The sequence below is a fragment of the Bombina bombina genome, chromosome 1 (genome assembly GCF_027579735.1).
Source record: "Bombina bombina isolate aBomBom1 chromosome 1, aBomBom1.pri, whole genome shotgun sequence".
Lineage (NCBI taxonomy): Eukaryota > Metazoa > Chordata > Amphibia > Anura > Bombinatoridae > Bombina > Bombina bombina.
In genome coordinates this window covers 216,449,386-216,471,177 of record NC_069499.1, presented here as the reverse complement: position 1 = coordinate 216,471,177, position 21,792 = coordinate 216,449,386, and the positions used below count along the sequence as shown (strand labels likewise).

The window sequence follows — 21,792 nt, the reverse complement described above, 5'->3', positions numbered from 1 at the left end:
TCTACATATAATTTAGGTAATCATAAATTGAGTATATCCTGTAATTTCCTCGTAGATCAAACGGTGGACCTTAAATTAGGAAATCCATTCATTCTGCTTCAACAACGACCATCTCAGTTGATCTCTCATTTACTTTTTGAAAGACAAATACCACCTGAAAGGTAAAATATCTATCTACAACCAATTCATGTTTGCATTTATCAGAGAGCAGGCAGCACTAAAATAAGATTATAGAAATGCTGCATATAGACTTGAGAAATCTAGAATCCGATACCAGCATACATAGAATGCTGCTACACAGTTGTCTTCAGTTTTATAGACATAACTTTTACTGAGTCACCTAAATAGGTATAACATTAATTTCTTTCCTAAGATATGGTGAGTCCACGGCGTCCTCAATTACTGTTGGGAATATCACTCCTGGCCAACAGGAGGAGTCAAAAAGCACCACAGCAAAGCTGTTAAGTATCCACTCCCCTTCTCACAATCCCCAGTCATTCGCTTTGCCTTTGGTGCATGGAGGAGGTGAAGTTTGATGTCTAAAGAAAATTTGCTTCAATCAAGATTTTATTATTTTGAAAGCCATAGTAGGTTCGCTCTGATCTTTCCTTTCAAGACTGGGTTTAGCTATACTCCACGTTAATCTCTTCAGTAGGGCAATGGTAGCTTTTAAGCAGTTAGGAACTTGTAAAGTGGGCCTCACTGCGTTTTCTTAAGATTGCTTGTATAGAAAGCCAGAGTAGTTTTACTCTATCCTTTCTTGTTTTCACAGTTCTCTGTGAGGAGTGGCTTCCTTTCATGCCGGGTGAGCTGTCCTCCTGCCGGACAGCCAGAGGTGCCGGTAAGTGCCATTTTTCTTTGCTTAAACACTGACACTAAAAACAGATATAAATCTGGACTTTATGATTGGGGCTACAGTCCTGAGTTTAAGGAACAGGACTCATAACGGCAGGGAGCAGGCACTGTGGGTTGTAATAGGGAGTGATTTAATTTGACAGTTAGAATCACTGGTGGCTCAGTAGGTTATTTTTATTGCATGTAAGTCCGGTTGGGAAACGAATGGGTGCTTTGTAGTACTCGTAGGGAAAAGATTACATTTTTAATTTTTAATCCCTAATGGCCGCCGGGCCCGCCTATGACGTAAGAGGAGAGTTCGATCTGTTTACTGTAGCAGTATTTTACTCTAAAGCACGCGTTTTTCTCTGTTGCACAGCTTATAGCAGTCTTCTTTCCGGTCTCCGCAGTTAATCATCCAGAAACAAATAAAGGAAAGCAAGAGTCGCTATATTTGTCCGGAGTGCAGAGGGGATAGGTACACACCTCAGTGATAGTGCTGAGTTGTAGAGCTGTTTTTTGGTTAGTCCCTCTCTATATCCTCCATCTGAAAGAAGGTCTGAATTACTGTGGCAACTCATTTCATTGATAATTAAACTTACATCGTTGTTTTTTTTTTTTTTTTTTGCAAGTTTAGCTGTTAACAGCCCTTAGTTACTTTGGGAACGGATATTCTTAAAGAAACAGTACTGAAAATTTAAAAAATGTAAACTTTTTTTTCTCTTTTTTTGTTTCTTGCTGTATTGTTAATTTTGTTTGCAATATGGACCTGGAACTTGTGCCCTCTGTTGAATGCAAGCTTTGTTTAGAAAACCAAGTTGAACCTCCTTTGCCCTTTTGTTCTTCTTGTATTGAAAAAAACATTGATGTATAAACATAGACTTGCTGTTCCTGAGCCACCAATCCCTCAGGTTGATGCTGTTCAGGCAATGCCACAGCTTTCTTATCAAACGTCCCAAGTTTTTAACAACGTCACATGCAATACCCTGCGGTTCCTCACAATCTCCTGGAGGAGTCTATTTACAAGCAGAAATTGCTGCTCAGGTATTCTCTGCGGTATTTGAAGCATCAGCTGCCATCCCCATGCTACAGGGAAGACGCAAGAGGAAATTTAGGGAATCAGATAGTAAGGTTTCTGATCCAGCCACGGCTAACCAGGCTGCTCTTTCTCATAAGTCTGAAGAGGAAGATATATCGGTAGCTTCTGAGGGTGAAATCTCAGATTCGGATAGTATAATTCCTTCTTCTGATGCTGAAATGGTATCTTTCAGATTTAAGCTTGAACACCTTCGTGTTTTTTTAAAGGAGGTTTTGGCTACCCTGGATGACTCCGATGTTCCTGTCGTTGTCAACCCTAAGAGATCTAGTAAATTAAATAGATATTTTGATGTTCCCTCCTCTGTTGAGATGTTTCCGGTACCAGACCATTCTACAGAAATTATAGCACGGGAATGGGAGAGACCTGGGATTCCTTTTTCCCCATCTCCGTTTTTTAAAAAGATGTTTCCGGTGGCAGACTCCATTAAGGAGTCGTGGCAGACGGTACCCAAGGTAGAAGGTGCGATTTCTACTCTGGCTAAGAGAACCACTATTCCTATTGAGGATAGCTGTTTTTTCAAGGATCCAATGGACAAGAAGCTGGAGGCTTACTTTAAAAAGATGTATGTTCACCAAGGTCTCCAATGGCAAACTGCAGTGTGTATTGCTACCGTGACAAGTGCGGTGGCTTATTGGTTTGACGCCTTGTCTGAGTCTCTTCAGGCTGAGACTCCTTTGGAGGAGATCCAGGATGGGATAAAGACTCTTAAGCTAGCCAATTTCGTTATTACTGACGCTTCTTTGCAGGTTATTAAGTTAGGAGCCAAAATATCTGGTTTCGATGTATGGGCCATGGACATAGTATCCCAGGGTTACAAGTTAGAATTCAAGACCTTTCCCCCCTGGAGCAGGTTTCACCACTCAAGATTATCTGCAGACCAAATAAAAAGAGAGGAATTCTTGAAATGTGTACAGGACCTTTCCTATCTAGGAGTGATTGTTCCAGTTCAGGAGCAGGGTATGGGGTTCTACTCCAATCTGTTCATGGTTCCCAAAAATGAGGGAACTTTCCGACCGATTCTAGACCTAAAGTGTCTAAACAAGTTTCTCAAATTACCGTCCTTTAAGATGGAGGCTGTCCGTACCATCCTTCCTTTAGTACAAGAGGGTCAGTTCATGACGACCATAGATCTGAAGGTACCTTTATGTTCCCATCCACAGGGATCATCACAAATTTCTGAGGTTTGCTTTTCTGGACACTCACTTTCAGTTTGTGCCCCTTCCATTTGGCCTTGCCACAGCTCCCAGAATTTTCTCAAAGGTTCTGGTGGCTCTTTTGGCAGTGATTCTGTCTCAGGGAGTTGCTGTGGCCCCCTATCTGGATGACATTCTGGTTCAGGCGCCATCTTTTCAACTAGCAAAATTTAACACAGAGATCTTGTTGTCTTTTCTTTGTTCCCACGGATAGAAGGTAAATTTGGGAAAGAGTTCCCTTGTTCTAGCTACAAGGGTGGTTTTCTTTGGGACCATTATAGATTCCCTATCAATGAAAATATTTTTGACGGAGGTCAGAAAAAACAAGATTCTTGCCTATCTCTACAGTCTGCTGTTTGGCCGTCAGTGGCCTAATGTATGGAGGTAATTGGTCTGATGGTTGCTTCCCTGGACATCATCCCCTCTGCTCGATTCCACCAGTTATGCATGCTCAGGCAGTGGAATGGGGATTATGCAGATCTGTCTCAGAAGATAGTGCTAGATCAGTCGTCAAGAGATTCTCTCCCTTGGTGGCTGTCTCAGTAACATCTGTCTTAAGGGACATGTTTTCAGAGACCTTCCTGGGTAATTGTGACCACGAACGCCAGCCTGATGGGGTGGGGAGCTGTCAGGGTGCCAGGAATCAGACTGAGACGAGAAGTGCAAAAATAATCACACCTTTATTAATAGAAAAAATTAATAAAAAGTCCACAAGTCAAATAACAAACCAGGAATCAAAACCAGAGCTGGTAGTCAGACGAACCGAGTCAGGAGCCAAAGCGAGTAGTCAGACGAGCCGGAATCAGGAAGAAGGAGAACAGCAGAGTCAGGAACAAGCTAGGAATCAGGAACCAGGAGGGACGTCAGACAGCCAGGTAATACACAGGAGCTCTCACAAACAGGTCTGAGACAACGCAAAGGCAAAGCATACTGAACAGAGGCCCTTTAAATAATAAGTGATGACATCACAATTCTGAGACTGCATCCTGTCTCACACGGATGATGTACACCAGTCTGGCCATAAAAGGAAGTTCAGGAAATGAGTAGCATCACACAGTATGCACCAGAGTCAGCAAGAGAGGTGAGTAAAATGGCTGCCAGCAGCACATGGCAAAAAAAGCAGGGAAAAAACCCTGACAGGAGCATTCTGGGATTCATTGAAGGTGCAGGGACTTTGAGTTGAGAGCGATCTTCAATGCCTTGATGACTTGGCCTCAACTGGCCTTAGCCCGGTTTATCAGGTTCCAGTCAGACAACATAACCCCAGTGGCTTACACCACCAGGGAGGCACTTGGAGTTCCTTAGCCATGAATGAGGTGGCTCGGATCATTCAGTGGGAATTGCTGTCTATCTGCCATCCACATTCCAGGAGTGGACAATTTCTTGAGCAGACAGACTTTTCATCCTGGGGAGTGGGAACTCCATCCGGTGGTGTTCTCCAGGTTAACCATCAAATGGGGGGGTACCAGAGTTGGATCTGATGGCGTCTCGACAGAATGCCAAGCTTCCAAGGTACAGGTCAAGGGATCCTCAGGCCTTCCTGATGGATGCTTTGGCAGTTCCTTGGAACTTCAGGTTGGCATACCTGTTTCCTCCGTTTGCTCTCCTTCCACGAGTCATTGCTCGTATCAAGCAGGAGAGGGCATCAGTGATTCTAATAGCGCCTGCGTGGCCTCGCAGGATCTGGTATGCAGACTTAGTGGAGATGTGTTCCTCCTTGGAGACTTCCTCAAAGGAAGGACCCACTACTTCAGGGTCCTTTCCTTCACCTACATCTCATTTCTCTGAAGCTGACTGCTTGGAGATTGAAGGCTTAGTTTTGTCTAAGTGTGGATTTTCTGATTCGGTCATTCAGACCATGATTCAGGCTTGTAAGCCTGTTACTAGAAAGATTTATCATAAGATATGGCGTAAATATCTTTATTGGTGTGAATCCAAGGACTACTCTTGCAGTAGGGTCAGGATTCCAAGTATTTTGTCTTTTCTCCAGGAAGGTCTGGAGAAGGGTTTGTCTGTCAGTACTCTGAAGGGTTAGACTTCTGCTTTATCTATTTTGCTGCACAAGCATCTGGCTGACGTACCAGATGTGCAATCTTTTTGGTCTGAATCAGGCCTGTGTTTAAGTCTGTTGCTCCACCTTGGAGCCTTAATCTTGTTCTTAAAGTTTTGCAGCAGGCTCTGTTTGAGCCAATGCATTCCATAGATATTAAATTGTTATCTTGGAAGGTTTTGTTTCTTACTGCTATCTCTTCTGCTCGGAGAGTCTCGGAACTCTCAGCTTTGCAGTGCGATTCGCCTTATCTCATTTTTCATGCAGATAAGGCAGTTCTTCGTACTAAGTTTGGTTTCCTTCCTAAGGTTGTTTCGGATAGCAATATTAATCAGGAAATTGTTGTTCCTTCTCTCTAATCCTTCTCATAAGGAACATTTGTTGCACAACCTAGATGTTGTGCGTGCTCTTAAATTCTAACTTCAGAGGTAAGTTTTTCATGCAGATAAGGCAGTTCTTCGTACTAAGTTTGGTTTCCTTCCTAAGGTTGTTTCGGATAGCAATAAAAATCAGGAAATTGTTGTTCCTTCTCTCTGTCATAATCCTCCTCCTCATAAGGAACGTTTGTTGCACAACCTGGATGTTGTGCGTGCTCTTAAATTCTATTTGCAGGCAACTAAGGATTTTTGCCAGTCTTCTTCATTGTTTGTTTTTCTGGGAAACGTAAAGGTCAGAAAGCTACTGCTACTTCTCTTTCTCTTTGGTTGAGAAGTATAATTTGTTTGGCGTATGAAATTGCTGGACAACAGCCTCCTGAGAGAATCACAGCCCGCTCCACTAGGACTGTCTCTCCTTGGGCTTTCAAAAATGAAGCTTCTGTGGAACAGATTTGCAAGGCTACAACTTGGTCCTCTCTGCATACTTTTCCCAAATGTTATAAGTTTGATACTTTTGCTTCGGCTGAGACTTCTTTTGGGAGAAAGGTTCTTCAAGCAGTGGTGCTTTCCGTTTAGGTATACCTGTCTTGTCCTTTAGCTTGGGTATTGGTTCCCAACAGTAATTGAGGATGCCGTGGACTCACCATATCTTAGGAAAGAAAACAAAATGTAGGCTTACCTGATAAATTTATTTCTTTCCAGATATGGTGAGTCCACGGCCCCGCCCTGTATTTTAAAGACAGTGTTTTGTTTCTGTTGTTTTACTAAACTTCATTCACCTTGTGTTACTCCTTTAATCCATTTTCCTTCTGTCCAATAACTGTGGATTGTGGGAAATTGGAGTGGACTCACCATATCCGGAAAGAAAGCAATTTATCAGGTAAGCATAAATTTTGTTTTCTGTTTGAATACAGCTATTTATCAGACCTTGCTCTGGTGTAATAACTGCAGAAAACAAGTCTTTCATTACAGAAGGCATTTTTGGAGAACAAGAGGTCATATTTAAATTAGGGCTTAATTGGCCATGTTTGTTGTCTCAGAGCAGTCCAGGAACATACCAATAAAAAAGCATCAAGTATATTTAGCTTATCCTCCTTGGTGTGTGTGTAGAAATTAAATAAAATGCCACAATAAAAGAATTGAAAGCTGTTATTACACTCTGGAAGTGGACTGTCAAGAATGTTGATCTTCTGATGTTAAGTAGACCAGACCAAACGAGTACTTAGTTTACACTATTATAAGAAATAGAAAAAGAATAGATATAAAAAAAATTTGATCAGCGGTGGTTAACCTATGGCAACAGCGCCCAAGGTGGTACCCCACCTCTGGGCTATCGCCATACTGCTTTTGTTTTGGCTGCAATTATCCTAATAAATAATTTTTCCATGATAGCAGCCATTTAACTGTAAGATAATTTTACATGATTTGGACACACACACACGAAAAGGTTTGTCACCCCTAAATTAGAGTTTGGGAATCTAGCAGATGTTAGGTTTCGATTAAACTTACCTATGGCAAAAAGGTAGAAACAAAATAGGGAAACGTATGCTCTGTGTCTAGAATGTATTATTTATGCAGTAATCAAAAATATGACTAAACATATTATAGAGTGTTAAAAAATGCAAAAATAATCAGTATAAAACATAATTTGGATGGTTTCTCTGTAATTAAAATTTTGAGTTTATTTCTTTAGTGTGCATGTGTTAGGTGAAAATTTTTCATCACAGTGCAGTTTTTTTCCTACACTGCAAAGTGTAGATGTGCCTTAGGTTAAAGAGAGGGGCTTCAGCTGAATGAAAAGACAAGAAGTGCCTAGGTGTTTTCTTCCACATTACAATAAATCTGATGTTGACAGCCACTTAAACAGATCTCTAATTAAAAAAGTAAGACAAAAATAAAATCTAGCCCTGTCCCATGGCAAATCAACAGAGAAACAATGGCGCTTACCAACAGTAGATCCTTGAGGCTAGCATTTGTTCAGCGTGTGTACCGATCATTCTCCTGCAATCCTAACCGTAAATCCAGGGTAGCAGATAAACAGTTTCCTCGTCTACACGCCAAACATACACAGTAAGCAGCCAGAATAGTTCACGGCATCATCTGACCGCTCCGGATAAAAGCAAAAATACAAAATAGCTTCTAAAGGTAGAAAAACTTTATTTAGTGTGCAGCAGAAAAACAGAAAAGTCCCATGGCTCAAAAATTAGGATAAAGGAACTGCAGCATGCACTGTCCCAAGACAACTAATTGCACTGCCTTATTGCCAATGATGCACAGATTTTTTAATTAATTATTTTAGATTATCCACAATGATATGGCCAAGAATGTTCTAAATCTAAATAACTCATGAAAATTACTACTCTTGTCCTTGATCCTCGATATTTTTTATTTATTTTTTTATTTATTTATTTTTATTCATTTATTTATTTTTGTTTGATGAGTAATGGAATATTGAGTTTAGTATCCTTTTAATATTTCAGGTTGTCTTTGTTGTTGGAGAAGGAAAGCATTGGGCTGAATGTAGAGAATGTGATCACTGATTACTGCTGTGAACCAATGTCATTTTGTTCCACCAGAAAAAAAAGCCAGACACAATCTCTCTTCATTTGTATACAGCAATCAGCTAAGAAGTGTGTGGAACTCTGTTTGCCAGATGCAGTTATCCAGATCGCCAGCAGTTATGATACAGAAGAATTAGTTACTAATTCGCCTATTTCACCTACTCCTGACTCCAATCAGTATGCTCTCACTGCATCTGCTTTAAACTTTCTAAAGTCAAAGTCAAATTTAACAGCACTTATAGCTTGCTTAAGTGCATCAAAGCCTGTAAAGCTAAAATCAGGTATTTCCTGGATGGAATTAAGAGGAAGCAAAAAGGAGAGTCCATTAGAAATGGAAAACATTGTTAAAGAATGTGACTCGTTGCTCTCAGAGTTTCCAGTTCTGCAACGGTTCCTCAGCACAATGGCTGTACCTTTTAGAGATGGTCAGGCTGAGGGAATCCGGTTTGTTAGTTATGTCTGTGGGAAGCCTTGTGCTACCTTGGTGCTTCTGGGTTTGCATGCCCCTACTGCAATGAGAGTGATAGCCAGTTTTTTCCAGGAAGCAGTCACAAAAAAAGACTGGACTAGTGCCTTTCAGATGCTGGATCTCTATGCGGATAGTATTGGTGACCTCACTGAGGTCAGAGATGCGCTCTTATGCTGTGCAGCTGTTGAAGGTAAGTTATATGTTTTTATCGTCTAGTTCTTTGTCACTTCCATCTCCTTTCTTTGATTTAATGTACATGGTCTGAATTGATCGTTGTATAATTTTTTAAAATTTGTACGTTATTTAGCATTAGATTTCAAGCTTTCCTTCACAATCGTACATAATATCTCTGCCCCTTGTTCGTTTTATTAGAAATATCAAATGTCTCCATAAACACCTAGTTATTAACATTTTATTACCAATTTGTAAATGGTATTTGAAAATGATATTTTGTAGCCTATAATGCCATTGAAGGGTCCTGCTTACATCATAAAACTGATGGTAGAGGGGTTCTCACAAAAACCCAATTATAGCACTATATGTTTAAAATAATTATTCATAATTAATTGTTTATATTAGGTTATTTAACATTAGGAAACCATAAAGTTAATTTCTTTCATGTAATTAGCAAGAGTCCATGAGCTAGTGACGTATGGGATATACATTCCTACCAGGAGGGGCAAAGTTTCCCAAACCTTAAAATGCCTATAAATACACCCCTCACCACACCCACAATTCAGTTTTACAAACTTTGCCTCCGATGGAGGTGGTGAAGTAAGTTTGTGCTAGATTCTACGTTGATATGCGCTCCGCAGCAAGTTGGAGCCCGGTTTTCCTCTCAGCGTGCAGTGAATGTCAGAGTGATGTGAGGAGAGTATTGCCTATTTGAATGCAGTGATCTCCTTCTAAGGGGTCTATTTCATAGGTTCTCTGTTATCGGTCGTAGAGATTCATCTCTTACCTCCCTTTTCAGATCGACGATATACTCTTATATATACCATTACCTCTGCTGATTCTCGTTTCAGTACTGGTTTGGCTATCTGCTATATGTAGATGAGTGTCCTGGGGTAAGTAAGTCTTATTTTCTGTGACACTCCTAGCTATGGTTGGGCACTTTGTTTATAAAGTTCTAAATATATGTATTCAAACATTTATTTGCCTTGACTCAGAATGTTCAACTTTCCTTATTTTTCAGACAGTCAGTTTCATATTTGGGATAATGCATTTTAATTTAACATTTTTTACCTTAAAATTTGACTTTTTCCCTGTGGGCTGTTAGGCTCGCGGGGGCTGAAAATGCTTCATTTTATTGCGTCATTCTTGGCGCGGACTTTTTTGGCGCAAAAATTCTATTTCCGTTTCCGGCGTCATACGTGTCGCCGGAAGTTGCGTCATTCTTTGACGTTATTTTGCGCCAAAAATGTCGGCGTTCCGGATGTGGCGTCATTTTTGGCGCCAAAAAGCATTTAGGCGCCAAATAATGTGGGCATCTTATTTGGCGCGAAAAAATATGGGCGTCACTTTTGTCTCCACATTATTTAAGTCTCATTTTTTATTGCTTCTGGTTGCTAGAAGCTTGTTCTTTGGCATTTTTTCCCATTCCTGAAACTGTCATTTAAGGAATTTGATCAATTTTGCTTTATATGTTGTTTTTTTCTTTTACATATTGCAAGATGTTCCACGTTGCAACTGAGTCAGAAGTTACTTCAGGAAAATCACTGCACAGTGCTGGAGCTACCAAGCTAAGTGTATCTGCTATAAACTTTTGGTATCTGTTTCTCCAGCTGTTATTTGTATTGCATGTCATGTCAAACTTATTAATGCAGATAAAATTTCCTTTAGTACTGTTACATTACCTGTTGCTGTTCCGTCAACATCTAATTTTCAGAGTGTTCCTGATAACATAAGAGATTTTATTTTTTAAATCCATTAAGAAGGCTATGTCTGTTATTTCTCCTTCTAGTATACATAAAAGTCTTTTAAAACTTCTCTTTTTTCAGATGAATTTTTAAATGAACATCATCATTCTGATACTGATAATGGTTCTTCTGGTTCAGAGGTTTCTGTCTCAGAGGTTGATGCTGATAAATCTTTGTATTTGTTCAAGATGGAATTTATTCGTTCTTTACTTAAAGAAGTGTTATTTGCATTAGAAATAGAGGATTCTGGTCCTCTTGATTCTAAATGTAAACGTTTAAATAAGGTTTTTAAATCTCCTGTAGTTATTCCAGAAGTGTTTTATCTCCCTGATGCTATTTCTGAAGTAATTTCCAGGGAATGGAATAATTTGGGTAATTTATTTACTCCTTCTAGACGTTTAAGCAAATTATATCCTGTGCCATCTGACAGATTAGAGTTTTTTGAGACAAAAATCCCTAAGGTTATGGGGCTATCTCTACTCCTGCTAATGTACTACTATTCCTACGGCAGATAGTACTTCATTTAAGGATCCTTTAGATAGGAAAATTGAATCCTTTCTAAGAAAAGCTTACTTATGTTCAGGTAATCTTCTTAGACCTGCTATATTTTTAGCGGATGTTGCTGCAGCTTCAACTTTTTGATTAGAAGCTTTAGCGCAACAAGTAACAGATCATAATTTTATAGCATTATTATTATTCTATAACATGCTAATAATTTTATTGGTGATACCATCTTTTGATATCATTAGAGTTGATGTCAGGTATATGTCTCTAGCTATTTTAGCTAGAGAAGCTTTATGGATTTAACTTGGAATGCTGACATGTCTTCTAAGTCATCTTTGCTTTCCCTTTCTTTCCAGGGTAAATAATCATTTTAGTTCCTTTCCTCACAAGGAACAAAAGCCTGATCCTTCATCCTCAGGAGCGGTATCAGTTTGGAAACTATTTCCAGTTTGGAATATATCCAAGCCTTATAGAAACCTATAGCCAGCTCCTAAGTACCTATGAAGGTGCGGCCCTTATTCCAGCTCAGCTGGTATGGGGCAGATTACGTTTTCTTCAAAGAAATTTGGATCAATTCCGTTCTTAATCTCTGGTTTCAGAAACATTGTTTCAGAAAGGTACAGAATTGGCTTCAAGTTAAGGCCTCCTGCTAAGAGATTCTTTTCTTTCCCGTGTCCCAGTTAACACAGCAAAGACTCAGCATTTCTGTAATGTGTTTCAGATCTAGAGTTGGCTGGAGTATTTATGCCAGTTCCAGTTCTGGAACAGAGGCTGGGGTTTTATTTTATCTCTTCATTTGTACCAAAGAAGGTAAATTCCTTCAGACCAGTTCCGGATCTGTCATTATTGAATCGTTATGTTAGGATACCAACATTCAAGATGGTTACTGTAGGACTATCCTGCCTTTTGTTTAGCAAGGGCATTATATGTCTACAATAGATTTACAGGATGTGTATCTGCATATTCCGATTCATCCAGATCACTTTTAGTGTCTGAGATTCTCTTTTTAGACAAGCATTACCAGTTTTGTGGCTCTACCGTTTGGCCTAGCCTCAGTTCCAAGAATTTTTTTCAAAGGTTCTCGGTGCCCCTTTTCTCCAACATAGGTGTGTCCGGTCCACGGCGTCATCCTTACTTGTGGGATATTCTCTTCCCCAACAGGAAATGGCAAAGAGCCCAGCAAAGCTGGTCACATGATCCCTCCTAGGCTCCGCCTACCCCAGTCATTCTCTTTGCCGTTGTACAGGCAACATCTCCACGGAGATGGCTTAGAGTTTTTTAGTGTTTAACTGTAGTTTTTCATTATTCAATCAAGAGTTTGTTATTTTCAAATAGTGCTGGTACGTACTATTTACTCAGAAACAGAAAAGAGATGAAGAATTCTGTTTGTATGAGGAAAATGATTTTAGCAACCGTAACTAAAATCCATGGCTGTTCCACACAGGACTGTTGAGAGCAATTAACTTCAGTTGGGGGAACAGTTTGCAGTCCTTTGCTGCTTGAGGTATGACACATTCTAACAAGACGATGTAATGCTGGAAGCTGTCATTTTCCCTATGGGATCCGGTAAGCCATGTTTATTACGATTGTAAATAAGGGCTTCACAAGGGCTTATTTAGACTGTAGACCTTTTTTGGGCTAAATCGATTGATATTAACACTTATTTAGCCTTGAGGAATCATTTATTCTGGGTATTTTGATATAATAATATCGGCAGGCACTGTTTTAGACACCTTATTCTTTAGGGGCTTTCCCAAAGCATAGGCAGAGTCTCATTTTCGCGCCGGTGTTGCGCACTTCTTTTTGAGAGGCATGGCATGCAGTCGCATGTGAGAGGAGCTCTGATACTTATAAAAGACTTCTGAAGGCGTCATTTGGTATCGTATTCCCCTTTGGGTTTGGTTGGGTCTCAGCAAAGCAGATACCAGGGACTGTAAAGGGGTTAAAGCTTAAAACGGCTCCGGTTCCGTTATTTTAAGGGTTAAAGCTTCCAAAATTGGTGTGCAATATTTTCAAGGCTTTAAGACACTGTGGTGAAAGTTTGGTGAATTTTGAACAATTCCTTCATGTTTTTTCGCAATTGCAGTAATAAAGTGTGTTCAGTTTAAAATTCAAAACGTTTTTTGTACTTTCTTATCAAGTTTATGCCTGTTTAACATGTCTGAACTACCAGATAGACTGTGTTCTGAATGTGGGGAAGCCAGAATTCCTATTCATTTAAATAAATGTGATTTATGTGATAATGACAATGATGCCCAAGATGATTCCTCAAGTGAGGGGAGTAAGCATGGTACTGCATCATTCCCTCCTTCGTCTACACGAGTCTTGCCCACTCAGGAGGCCCCTAGTACATCTAGCGCGCCAATACTCCTTACTATGCAACAATTAACGGCTGTAATGGATAATTCTGTCAAAAACATTTTAGCCAAAATGAACCCTTGTCAGCGTAAGCGTGGATGCTCTGTTTTAGTTACTGAAGAGCATGACGACGCTGATATTAATATCTCTGAAGGGCCCCTAACCCAATCTGAGGGGGCCAGGGAGGTTTTGTCTGAGGGAGAAATTACTGATTTAGGGAACATTTCTCAGCAGGCTGAATCTGATGTGATTACATTTAAATTTAAATTGGAACATCTCCGCATTTTGCTTAAGGAGGTATTATCCACTCTGGATGATTGTGAAAATTTGGTCATCCCAGAGAAACTATGTAAAATGGACAAGTTCCTAGAGGTGCCGGGGCTCCCAGAAGCTTTTCCTATACCCAAGCGGGTGGCGGACATTGTTAATAAAGAATGGGAAAGGCCCGGTATTCCTTTCGTCCCTCCCCCCATATTTAAAAAATTGTTTCCTATGGTCGACCCCAGAAAGGACTTATGGCAGTCAGTCCCCAAGGTCGAGGGAGCGGTTTCTACTTTAAACAAACGCACCACTATTCCCATAGAGGATAGTTGTGCTTTCAAAGATCCTATGGATAAAAAATTAGAAGGTTTGCTTAAAAAGATGTTTGTTCAGCAGGGTTACCTTCTACAACCCATTTCATGCATTGTCCCTGTCACTACAGCCGCATATTTCTGGTTTGATGAACTGATTAAGGTGCTCGATAGTGACTCTCCTCCTTATGAGGAGATTATGGACAGAGTCAATGCTCTCAAATTGGCTAATTCTTTCACTCTAGACGCCTCTTTGCAATTGGCTAAGTTAGCGGCTAAGAATTCTGGGTTTGCTATTGTGGCGCGCAGAGCGCTTTGGTTGAAATCTTGGTCGGCTGATGCGTCTTCCAAGAACAAGCTACTAAACATTCCTTTCAAGGGGAAAACGCTGTTTGGTCCTGACTTGAAAGAGATTATCTCTGATATCACTGGGGGTAAGGGCCATGCCCTTCCTCAGGATCGGCCTTTCAAGGCAAAAAATAGACCTAATTTTCGTCCCTTTCGTAAAAACGGACCAGCCCAAGGTGCTACGTCCTCTAAGCAAGAGGGTAATACTTCTCAGGCCAAGCCAGCTTGGAGACCAATGCAAGGCTGGAACAAGGGAAAGCAGGCCAAGAAACCTGCCACTGCTACCAAGACAGCATGAAATATTGGCCCCCGATCCGGGACCGGATCTGGTGGGGGGCAGACTCTCTCTCTTCGCTCAGGCTTGGGCAAGAGATGTTCTGGATCCTTGGGCGCTAGAAATAGTCTCCCAGGGTTATCTTCTGGAATTCAAGGGACTTCCCCCAAGGGGGAGGTTCCACAGGTCTCAGTTGTCTTCAGACCACATAAAAAGACAGGCGTTCTTACATTGTGTAGAAGACCTGTTAAAAATGGGAGTGATTCATCCTGTTCCATTGAGAGAACAAGGGATGGGGTTCTACTCCAATCTGTTCATAGTTCCCAAAAAAGAGGGAACGTTCAGACCAATCCTAGATCTCAAGATCTTAAACAAATTTCTCAAGGTCCCATCGTTCAAGATGGAAACCATTCGAACTATCCTTCCTTCCATCCAGGAAGGTCAATTCATGACCACGGTGGATTTAAAGGATGCGTATCTACATATTCCTATCCACAAGGAACATCATCGGTTCCTAAGGTTTGCATTCCTGGACAAACATTACCAGTTCGTGGCGCTTCCTTTCGGATTAGCCACTGCTCCAAGGATTTTCACAAAGGTACTAGGGTCCCTTCTAGCGGTGCTAAGACCAAGGGGCATTGCAGTAGTACCCTACCTGGACGACATTCTGATTCAAGCGTCGTCCCTCCCTCGAGCAAAGGCTCACACGGACATCGTCCTGGCCTTTCTCAGATCTCACGGCTGGAAAGTGAACGTGGAAAAGAGTTCTCTATCCCCGTCAACAAGGGTTCCCTTCTTGGGAACAATTATAGATTCCTCAGAAATGAGGATTTTTCTAACAGAGGCCAGAATAACAAAGCTTCTGGACTCTTGTCGGATTCTTCATTCCGTTCCTCTTCCTTCCGTAGCTCAGTGCATGGAAGTGATCGGGTTGATGGTAGCGGCAATGGACATAGTTCCTTTTGCGCGCATCCATCTAAGACCATTACAACTGTGCATGCTCAGTCAGTGGAATGGGGACTATACAGACTTGTCTCCAAAGATACAAGTAAATCAGAGGACCAGAGACTCACTCCGTTGGTGGCTGTCCCTGGACAACCTGTCACAAGGGATGACATTCCGCAGACCAGAGTGGGTCATTGTCACGACCGACGCCAGTCTGACGGGCTGGGGCGCGGTCTGGGGATCCCTGAAAGCTCAGGGTCTTTGGTCTCGGGAAGAATCTCTTCTACCGATAAATATTCTGGAACTGAGAGCGATATTCAATGCTCTCAAGGCTTGGCCTCAGCTAGCAAGGACCAAGTTCATACGGTTTCAATCAGACAACATGACGACTGTTGCGTACATCAACCATCAGGGGGGAACAAGGAGTTCCCTAGCGATGGAGGAAGTGACCAAGATTATTCTATGGGCGGAGTCTCACTCCTGCCACCTGTCTGCTATCCACATCCCGGGAGTGGAAAATTGGGAAGCGGATTTTCTGAGTCGTCAGACATTGCATCCGGGGGAGTGGGAACTCCATCCGGAAATCTTTGCCCTAGTCACTCAGCTGTGGGGCATTCCAGACATGGATCTAATGGCCTCTCGTCAGAACTTCAAAGTTCCCTGTTACGGGTCCAGATCCAGGGATCCCAAGGCGGCTCTAGTGGATGCACTAGTAGCACCTTGGACCTTCAAACTAGCTTATGTGTTTCCGCCGTTTCCTCTCATTCCCAGGCTGGTAGCCAGGATCAATCAGGAGAGGGCGTCGGTGATCTTGATAGCTCCTGCGTGGCCACGCAGGACTTGGTATGCAGATCTGGTGAATATGTCATCGGCTCCACCTTGGAAGCTACCTTTGAGACGAGACCTTCTTGTTCAGGGTCCGTTCGAACATCCGAATCTGGTTTCACTCCAGCTGACTGCCTGGAGATTGAACGCTTGATTTTATCGAAGCGAGGTTTCTCAGATTCTGTTATCGATACTCTTGTTCAGGCCAGAAAGCCTGTAACTAGAAAGATTTACCACAAAATTTGGAAAAAATATATCTGTTGGTGTGAATCTAAAGGATTCCCTTGGGACAAGGTTAAGATTCCTAGGATTCTATCCTTCCTTCAAGAAGGATTGGAAAAAGGATTATCGGCAAGTTCCCTGAAGGGACAGATTTCTGCCTTGTCGGTGTTACTTCACAAAAAGCTGGCAGCTGTGCCAGATGTTCAAGCCTTTGTTCAGGCTTTGGTTAGAATTAAGCCTGTCTACAAACCTTTGACTCCTCCTTGGAGTCTCAATTTAGTTCTTTCAGTTCTTCAGGGGGTTCCGTTTGAACCCTTACATTCCGTTGATATTAAGTTATTATCTTGGAAAGTTTTGTTTTTAGTTGCAATTTCTTCTGCTAGAAGAGTTTCAGAATTATCTGCTCTGCAGTGTTCCCCTCCTTATCTGGTGTTCCATGCAGATAAGGTGGTTTTACGTACTAAACCTGGTTTTCTTCCGAAAGTTGTTTCTAACAAAAACATTAACCAGGAGATTATCGTGCCTTCTCTGTGTCCGAAACCAGTTTCAAAGAAGGAACGTTTGTTGCACAATTTGGATGTTGTTCGCGCTCTAAAATTCTATTTAGATGCTACAAAGGATTTTAGACAAACATCTTCCTTGTTTGTTGTTTATTCTGGTAAAAGGAGAGGTCAAAAAGCAACTTCTACCTCTCTCTCTTTTTGGATTAAAAGCATCATCAGATTGGCTTACGAGACTGCCGGACGGCAGCCTCCTGAAAGAATCACAGCTCATTCCACTAGGGCTGTGGCTTCCACATGGGCCTTCAAGAACGAGGCTTCTGTTGATCAGATATGTAGGGCAGCGACTTGGTCTTCACTGCACACTTTTACCAAATTTTACAAGTTTGATACTTTTGCTTCTTCTGAGGCTATTTTTGGGAGAAAGGTTTTGCAAGCCGTGGTGCCTTCCATTTAGGTGACCTGATTTGCTCCCTCCCTTCATCCGTGTCCTAAAGCTTTGGTATTGGTTCCCACAAGTAAGGATGACGCCGTGGACCGGACACACCTATGTTGGAGAAAACAGAATTTATGTTTACCTGATAAATTTATTTCTCCAACGGTGTGTCCGGTCCACGGCCCGCCCGGGTTTTTTTAATCAGGTCTGATAATTTATTTTCTTTAACTACAGTCACCACGGTACCATATGGTTTCTCCTATGCTAATATTCCTCCTTAACGTCGGTCGAATGACTGGGGTAGGCGGAGCCTAGGAGGGATCATGTGACCAGCTTTGCTGGGCTCTTTGCCATTTCCTGTTGGGGAAGAGAATATCCCACAAGTAAGGATGACGCCGTGGACCGGACACACCGTTGGAGAAAGAAATTTATCAGGTAAACATAAATTCTGTTTTTTCTGTAATCAGAGAATAGGTTTTTGGTATTTCCTTATTTGGACGATATCTTGGTACTTGCTCAGTCTTCTCATTTTCGAAGAATCTCATACGAATCGACTTGTGTTGTTTCTTCAAATTCATGGTTGGAGGATCAATTTACCATTCAGTTCATTGATTCCTCAGACAAGGGTAACCTTTTTAGGTTTCTAGATAAATTCAGTGTCTATGACTCTGTCCTTGTCAGACAAGAGAAGTTTAACATTGATATCAGCTTGTCAAAACCTTCAGTCACAATCATTCCCTTTGGTAGCCTTATGCATGGAAATGTTGGGTCTTAGGACTGCCGCATCAGATGCGATCTCCTTTGCTCGTTTTCACATGCGACCTCTTCAGCTCTGTATGCTGAACCAATGGTGCAGGGATTACTCAAAGATATCTCAATTAATATCTTTAAACCGATTTTACAACACTCTCTGACATGGTGGACAGATCACCATCGTTTAGTTCAGGGGGCTTCTTTGTTCTTCCGACCTGGACTATAATCTCAACAGATGCAAGTCTTACAGGTTGGGGAGCTGTGTGGGGGTATCTGACGGCACAAGGGGTTTGGGAATCTCAGGAGGTGAGATTTCCGATCAATATTTTGGAACTCCGTGCAATTTTCAGAGCTCTTCAGTCTTGGCCTCTTCTCAAGAGAGAGTTGTTCATTTGTTTTCAGATAGACAATGTCACAACTGTGGCATACATCAATCATCAAGGAGGGACTCACAGTCCTCTGGCTATGAAAGAAGTATCTCGAATTTTGGTTTGGGCGGAATCCAGCTCCTGTCTAATCTCTGCGGTTCATATCCCAGGTATGGACAATTGGAAAGCGGATTATCTCAGTCGCCAAACGTTGCATCCGGGCGAATGGTCTCTTCACCCAGAGGTTTTTCTTCAGATTGTTCAAATGTGGGAACTTCCAGAAATAGATCTGATGGCTTCTCATCTAAACAAGAAACTTCCCAGGTATCTGTCCAGATCCCGGGATCCTCAGGCGGAGGCAGTGGATGCATTATCACTTCCTTGGAAGTATCATCCTGCCTATATCTTTCCGCCTCTAGTTCTTCTTCCAAGAGTAATCTCCAAGATTCTGAAGGAATGCTCGTTTGTTCTGCTGGTAGCTCCGGCATGGCCTCACAGGTTTTGGTATGCGGATCTTGTCCGGATGGCCTCTTGCCAACCGTGGACTCTTCCGTTAAGACCAGACCTTTTGTCTCAAGGTCCTTTTTTCCATCAGGATCTGAAATCCTTAAATTTAAAGGTATGGAGATTGAACGCTTGATTCTTGGTCAAAGAGGTTTCTCTGACTCTGTGATTAATACTATGTTACAGGCTCGTAAATCTGTATCCAGAGAGATATATTATAGAGTCTGGAAGACTTATATTTCTTGGTGTCTTTCTCATTTTTCTTGGCATTCTTTTAGAATACCGAGAATATTACAGTTTCTTCAGGATGGTTTAGATAAGGGTTTGTCCGCAAGTTCCTTGAAAGGTCAAATCTCTGCTCTTTCTGTTCTTTTTCACAGACAGATTGCTATTCTTCCTGATATTCATTGTTTTGTACAAGCTTTGGTTCGTATAAAGCCTGTCATTAAGTCAATTTCTCCTCCTTGGAGTTTGAATTTGGTTCTGGGGGCTCTTCAAGCTCCTCCATTTGAACCTATGCATTCATTGGATATTAAATTACTTTCTTGGAAAGTGTTGTTCCTTTTGGCCATCTCTTCTGCCAGAAGAGTTTCTGAATTATCTGCTCTTTCTTGTGAGTCTCCTTTTCTGATTTTTCATCAGGATAAGGCGGTGTTGCGAACTTCTTTTGAATTTTTACCTCAGTTGTGAATTCCAACAACATTAGTAGAGACATTGTGGTTCCTTCATTATGTCTTAATCCTAAGAATTCTAAGGAGAAATCGTTGCATTCTTTGGATGTTATTAGAGCTTTGAAATATTATGTTGAAGCTACTAAGTATTTCCGAAAGACTTCAAGTTTATTTGTTATCTTTTCCGGTTTTAGAAAGGCCAGAAAACTTCTGCCATTTCTTTGGCATCTTGGTTGAAATCTTTAATTCATCTTGCCTATGTTGAGTCGGGTAAGACTCCGCCTCATAGGATTACAGCTCATTCTACTAGGTCAGTTTCTACTTCCTGGGCGTTTAGGAATGAAGCTTCGGTTGATCAGATTTGCAAAGCGGCAACTTGGTCCTCTTTGCATACTTTCACCAAATTCTACCATTTTGTTGTATTTTCTTCTTCTGAAGCAGTTTTTGGTAGAAAAGTACTTCAGGCAGCGTTTTCAGTTTGAATCTTCTGCTTATGTTTTTTCATTAAACTTTATTTTGGGTGTGGATTATTTTCAGCAGGAATTGGCTGTCTTTATTTTATCCCTCCCTCTCTAGTGACTCTTGTGTGGAAAGATCCACATCTTGGGTAGTCATTATCCCATACGTCACTAGCTCATGGACTCTTGCTAATTACATGAAAGAAAACATAATTTATGTAAGAACTTACCTGATAAATTCATTTCTTTCATATTAGCAAGAGTCCATGAGGCCCGCCCTTTTTTTGTGGTGGTTATGATTTTTTTGTATAAAGCACAATTATTCCAATTCCTTATTTTATATGCTTTCGCACTTTTTTCTTATCACCCCACTTCTTGGCTATTCGTTAAACTGAATTGTGGGTGTGGTGAGGGGTATATTTATAGGCATTTTAAGGTTTGGGAAACTTTGCCCCTCCTGGTAGGAATGTATATCCCATACGTCACTAGCTCATGGACTCTTGCTAATATGAAAGAAATGAATTTATCAGGTAAGTTCTTACATAAATTATGTTTTAAATCAAAGTTTGCTTTTTTGAACTCTCTCACCATTTCTCTGGCTTTCTATATGATTTTTTTGTCCATGTATCTTTCCCTGTATCTGGGCATGTGTGTGTCTGTATTTGTACTTGAGTCTCTCTCTCTCTCTCTCTCTCTCTCTCTCTCTCTCTCTCTCTCTCTCTCTCTCTCTCTCTCTCTCGTAAGACACATGCACTCTCCTGAGCCTACATAGGTATGCTCTTTAACAAAGCATATTAAAAAAAAAAAGTAAATTTAATGTTTTTTTTATATGCTCTGAATTATAAAGTTTAATTTTTACTTTTATGTCTTTGTAAAATATAATAGATGTAATATTTTGTATATGTATGTGTGTGTATAATTTGAGAGAATTGTTGATTTTCTTTCTTTCATTTCTGGGGCGAAGAGAAGGATGGCTGGAAGTATCTTCTTGGTGTTAAAGACCCAACATTGAGATGCAAACAAGCTCTTCAATTTTTGGAGAAGTGGCCATTAAACTGTTGCAGAGAGATTCTGTCATACTGTGTGTGTGAGCCAGGTATCTCAGATGACTTGAAACTGGAGCTGCTAAATCAAAGAAAGGAGATGGAAGTTTATCAGAAGGTACAAAAATGAGAAAATATGGTATTCTTAAAGGGACATTATATTCATTTTCAAGAACAGCATGGTTCCAATGTAAATGACAATCATACATTTTTATCAGTATACACCAATGAAATGTTATTTGTTTTTTGGAGATATCTACTGAAGAAATATTTATTAATTCCACTGCCCAGAAAAAGAACTGATTGAACCTCCAATTAATCACTGAGTCAGACGACTGACATGTATGTCAGATCATACGTACTTCAGTGATTATGCTGCTCCCTATCTTGTAACAAGCGCAGGCTGCAGCTTTAGAGAGACATGTCAGTTCAACTCTGCACGCATGCATGTTTGATTGCAAGAGTAATGGTTGCTATAGCAACCTGGGGAGCGTTCTTAGACTTCTCGG

The 21,792-nt window shown here is 41.1% G+C and overlaps 1 protein-coding gene across 1 annotated transcript in view; it reads left to right on the top strand.

Moving 5' to 3' along the window:
• ZFYVE26 (zinc finger FYVE-type containing 26) overlaps positions 1-21,792 on the top strand; it is a gene marked incomplete at its 3' end in the record, with an annotated part of 634,764 nt that overhangs the window by 202,205 nt on the left and 410,767 nt on the right. Inside the window, 3 exon segments of the mRNA XM_053697844.1 lie at positions 56-161; positions 8,034-8,773; positions 21,205-21,401. Of these exon segments, the coding sequence (XP_053553819.1) occupies positions 56-161; positions 8,034-8,773; positions 21,205-21,401 (1,043 nt within the window).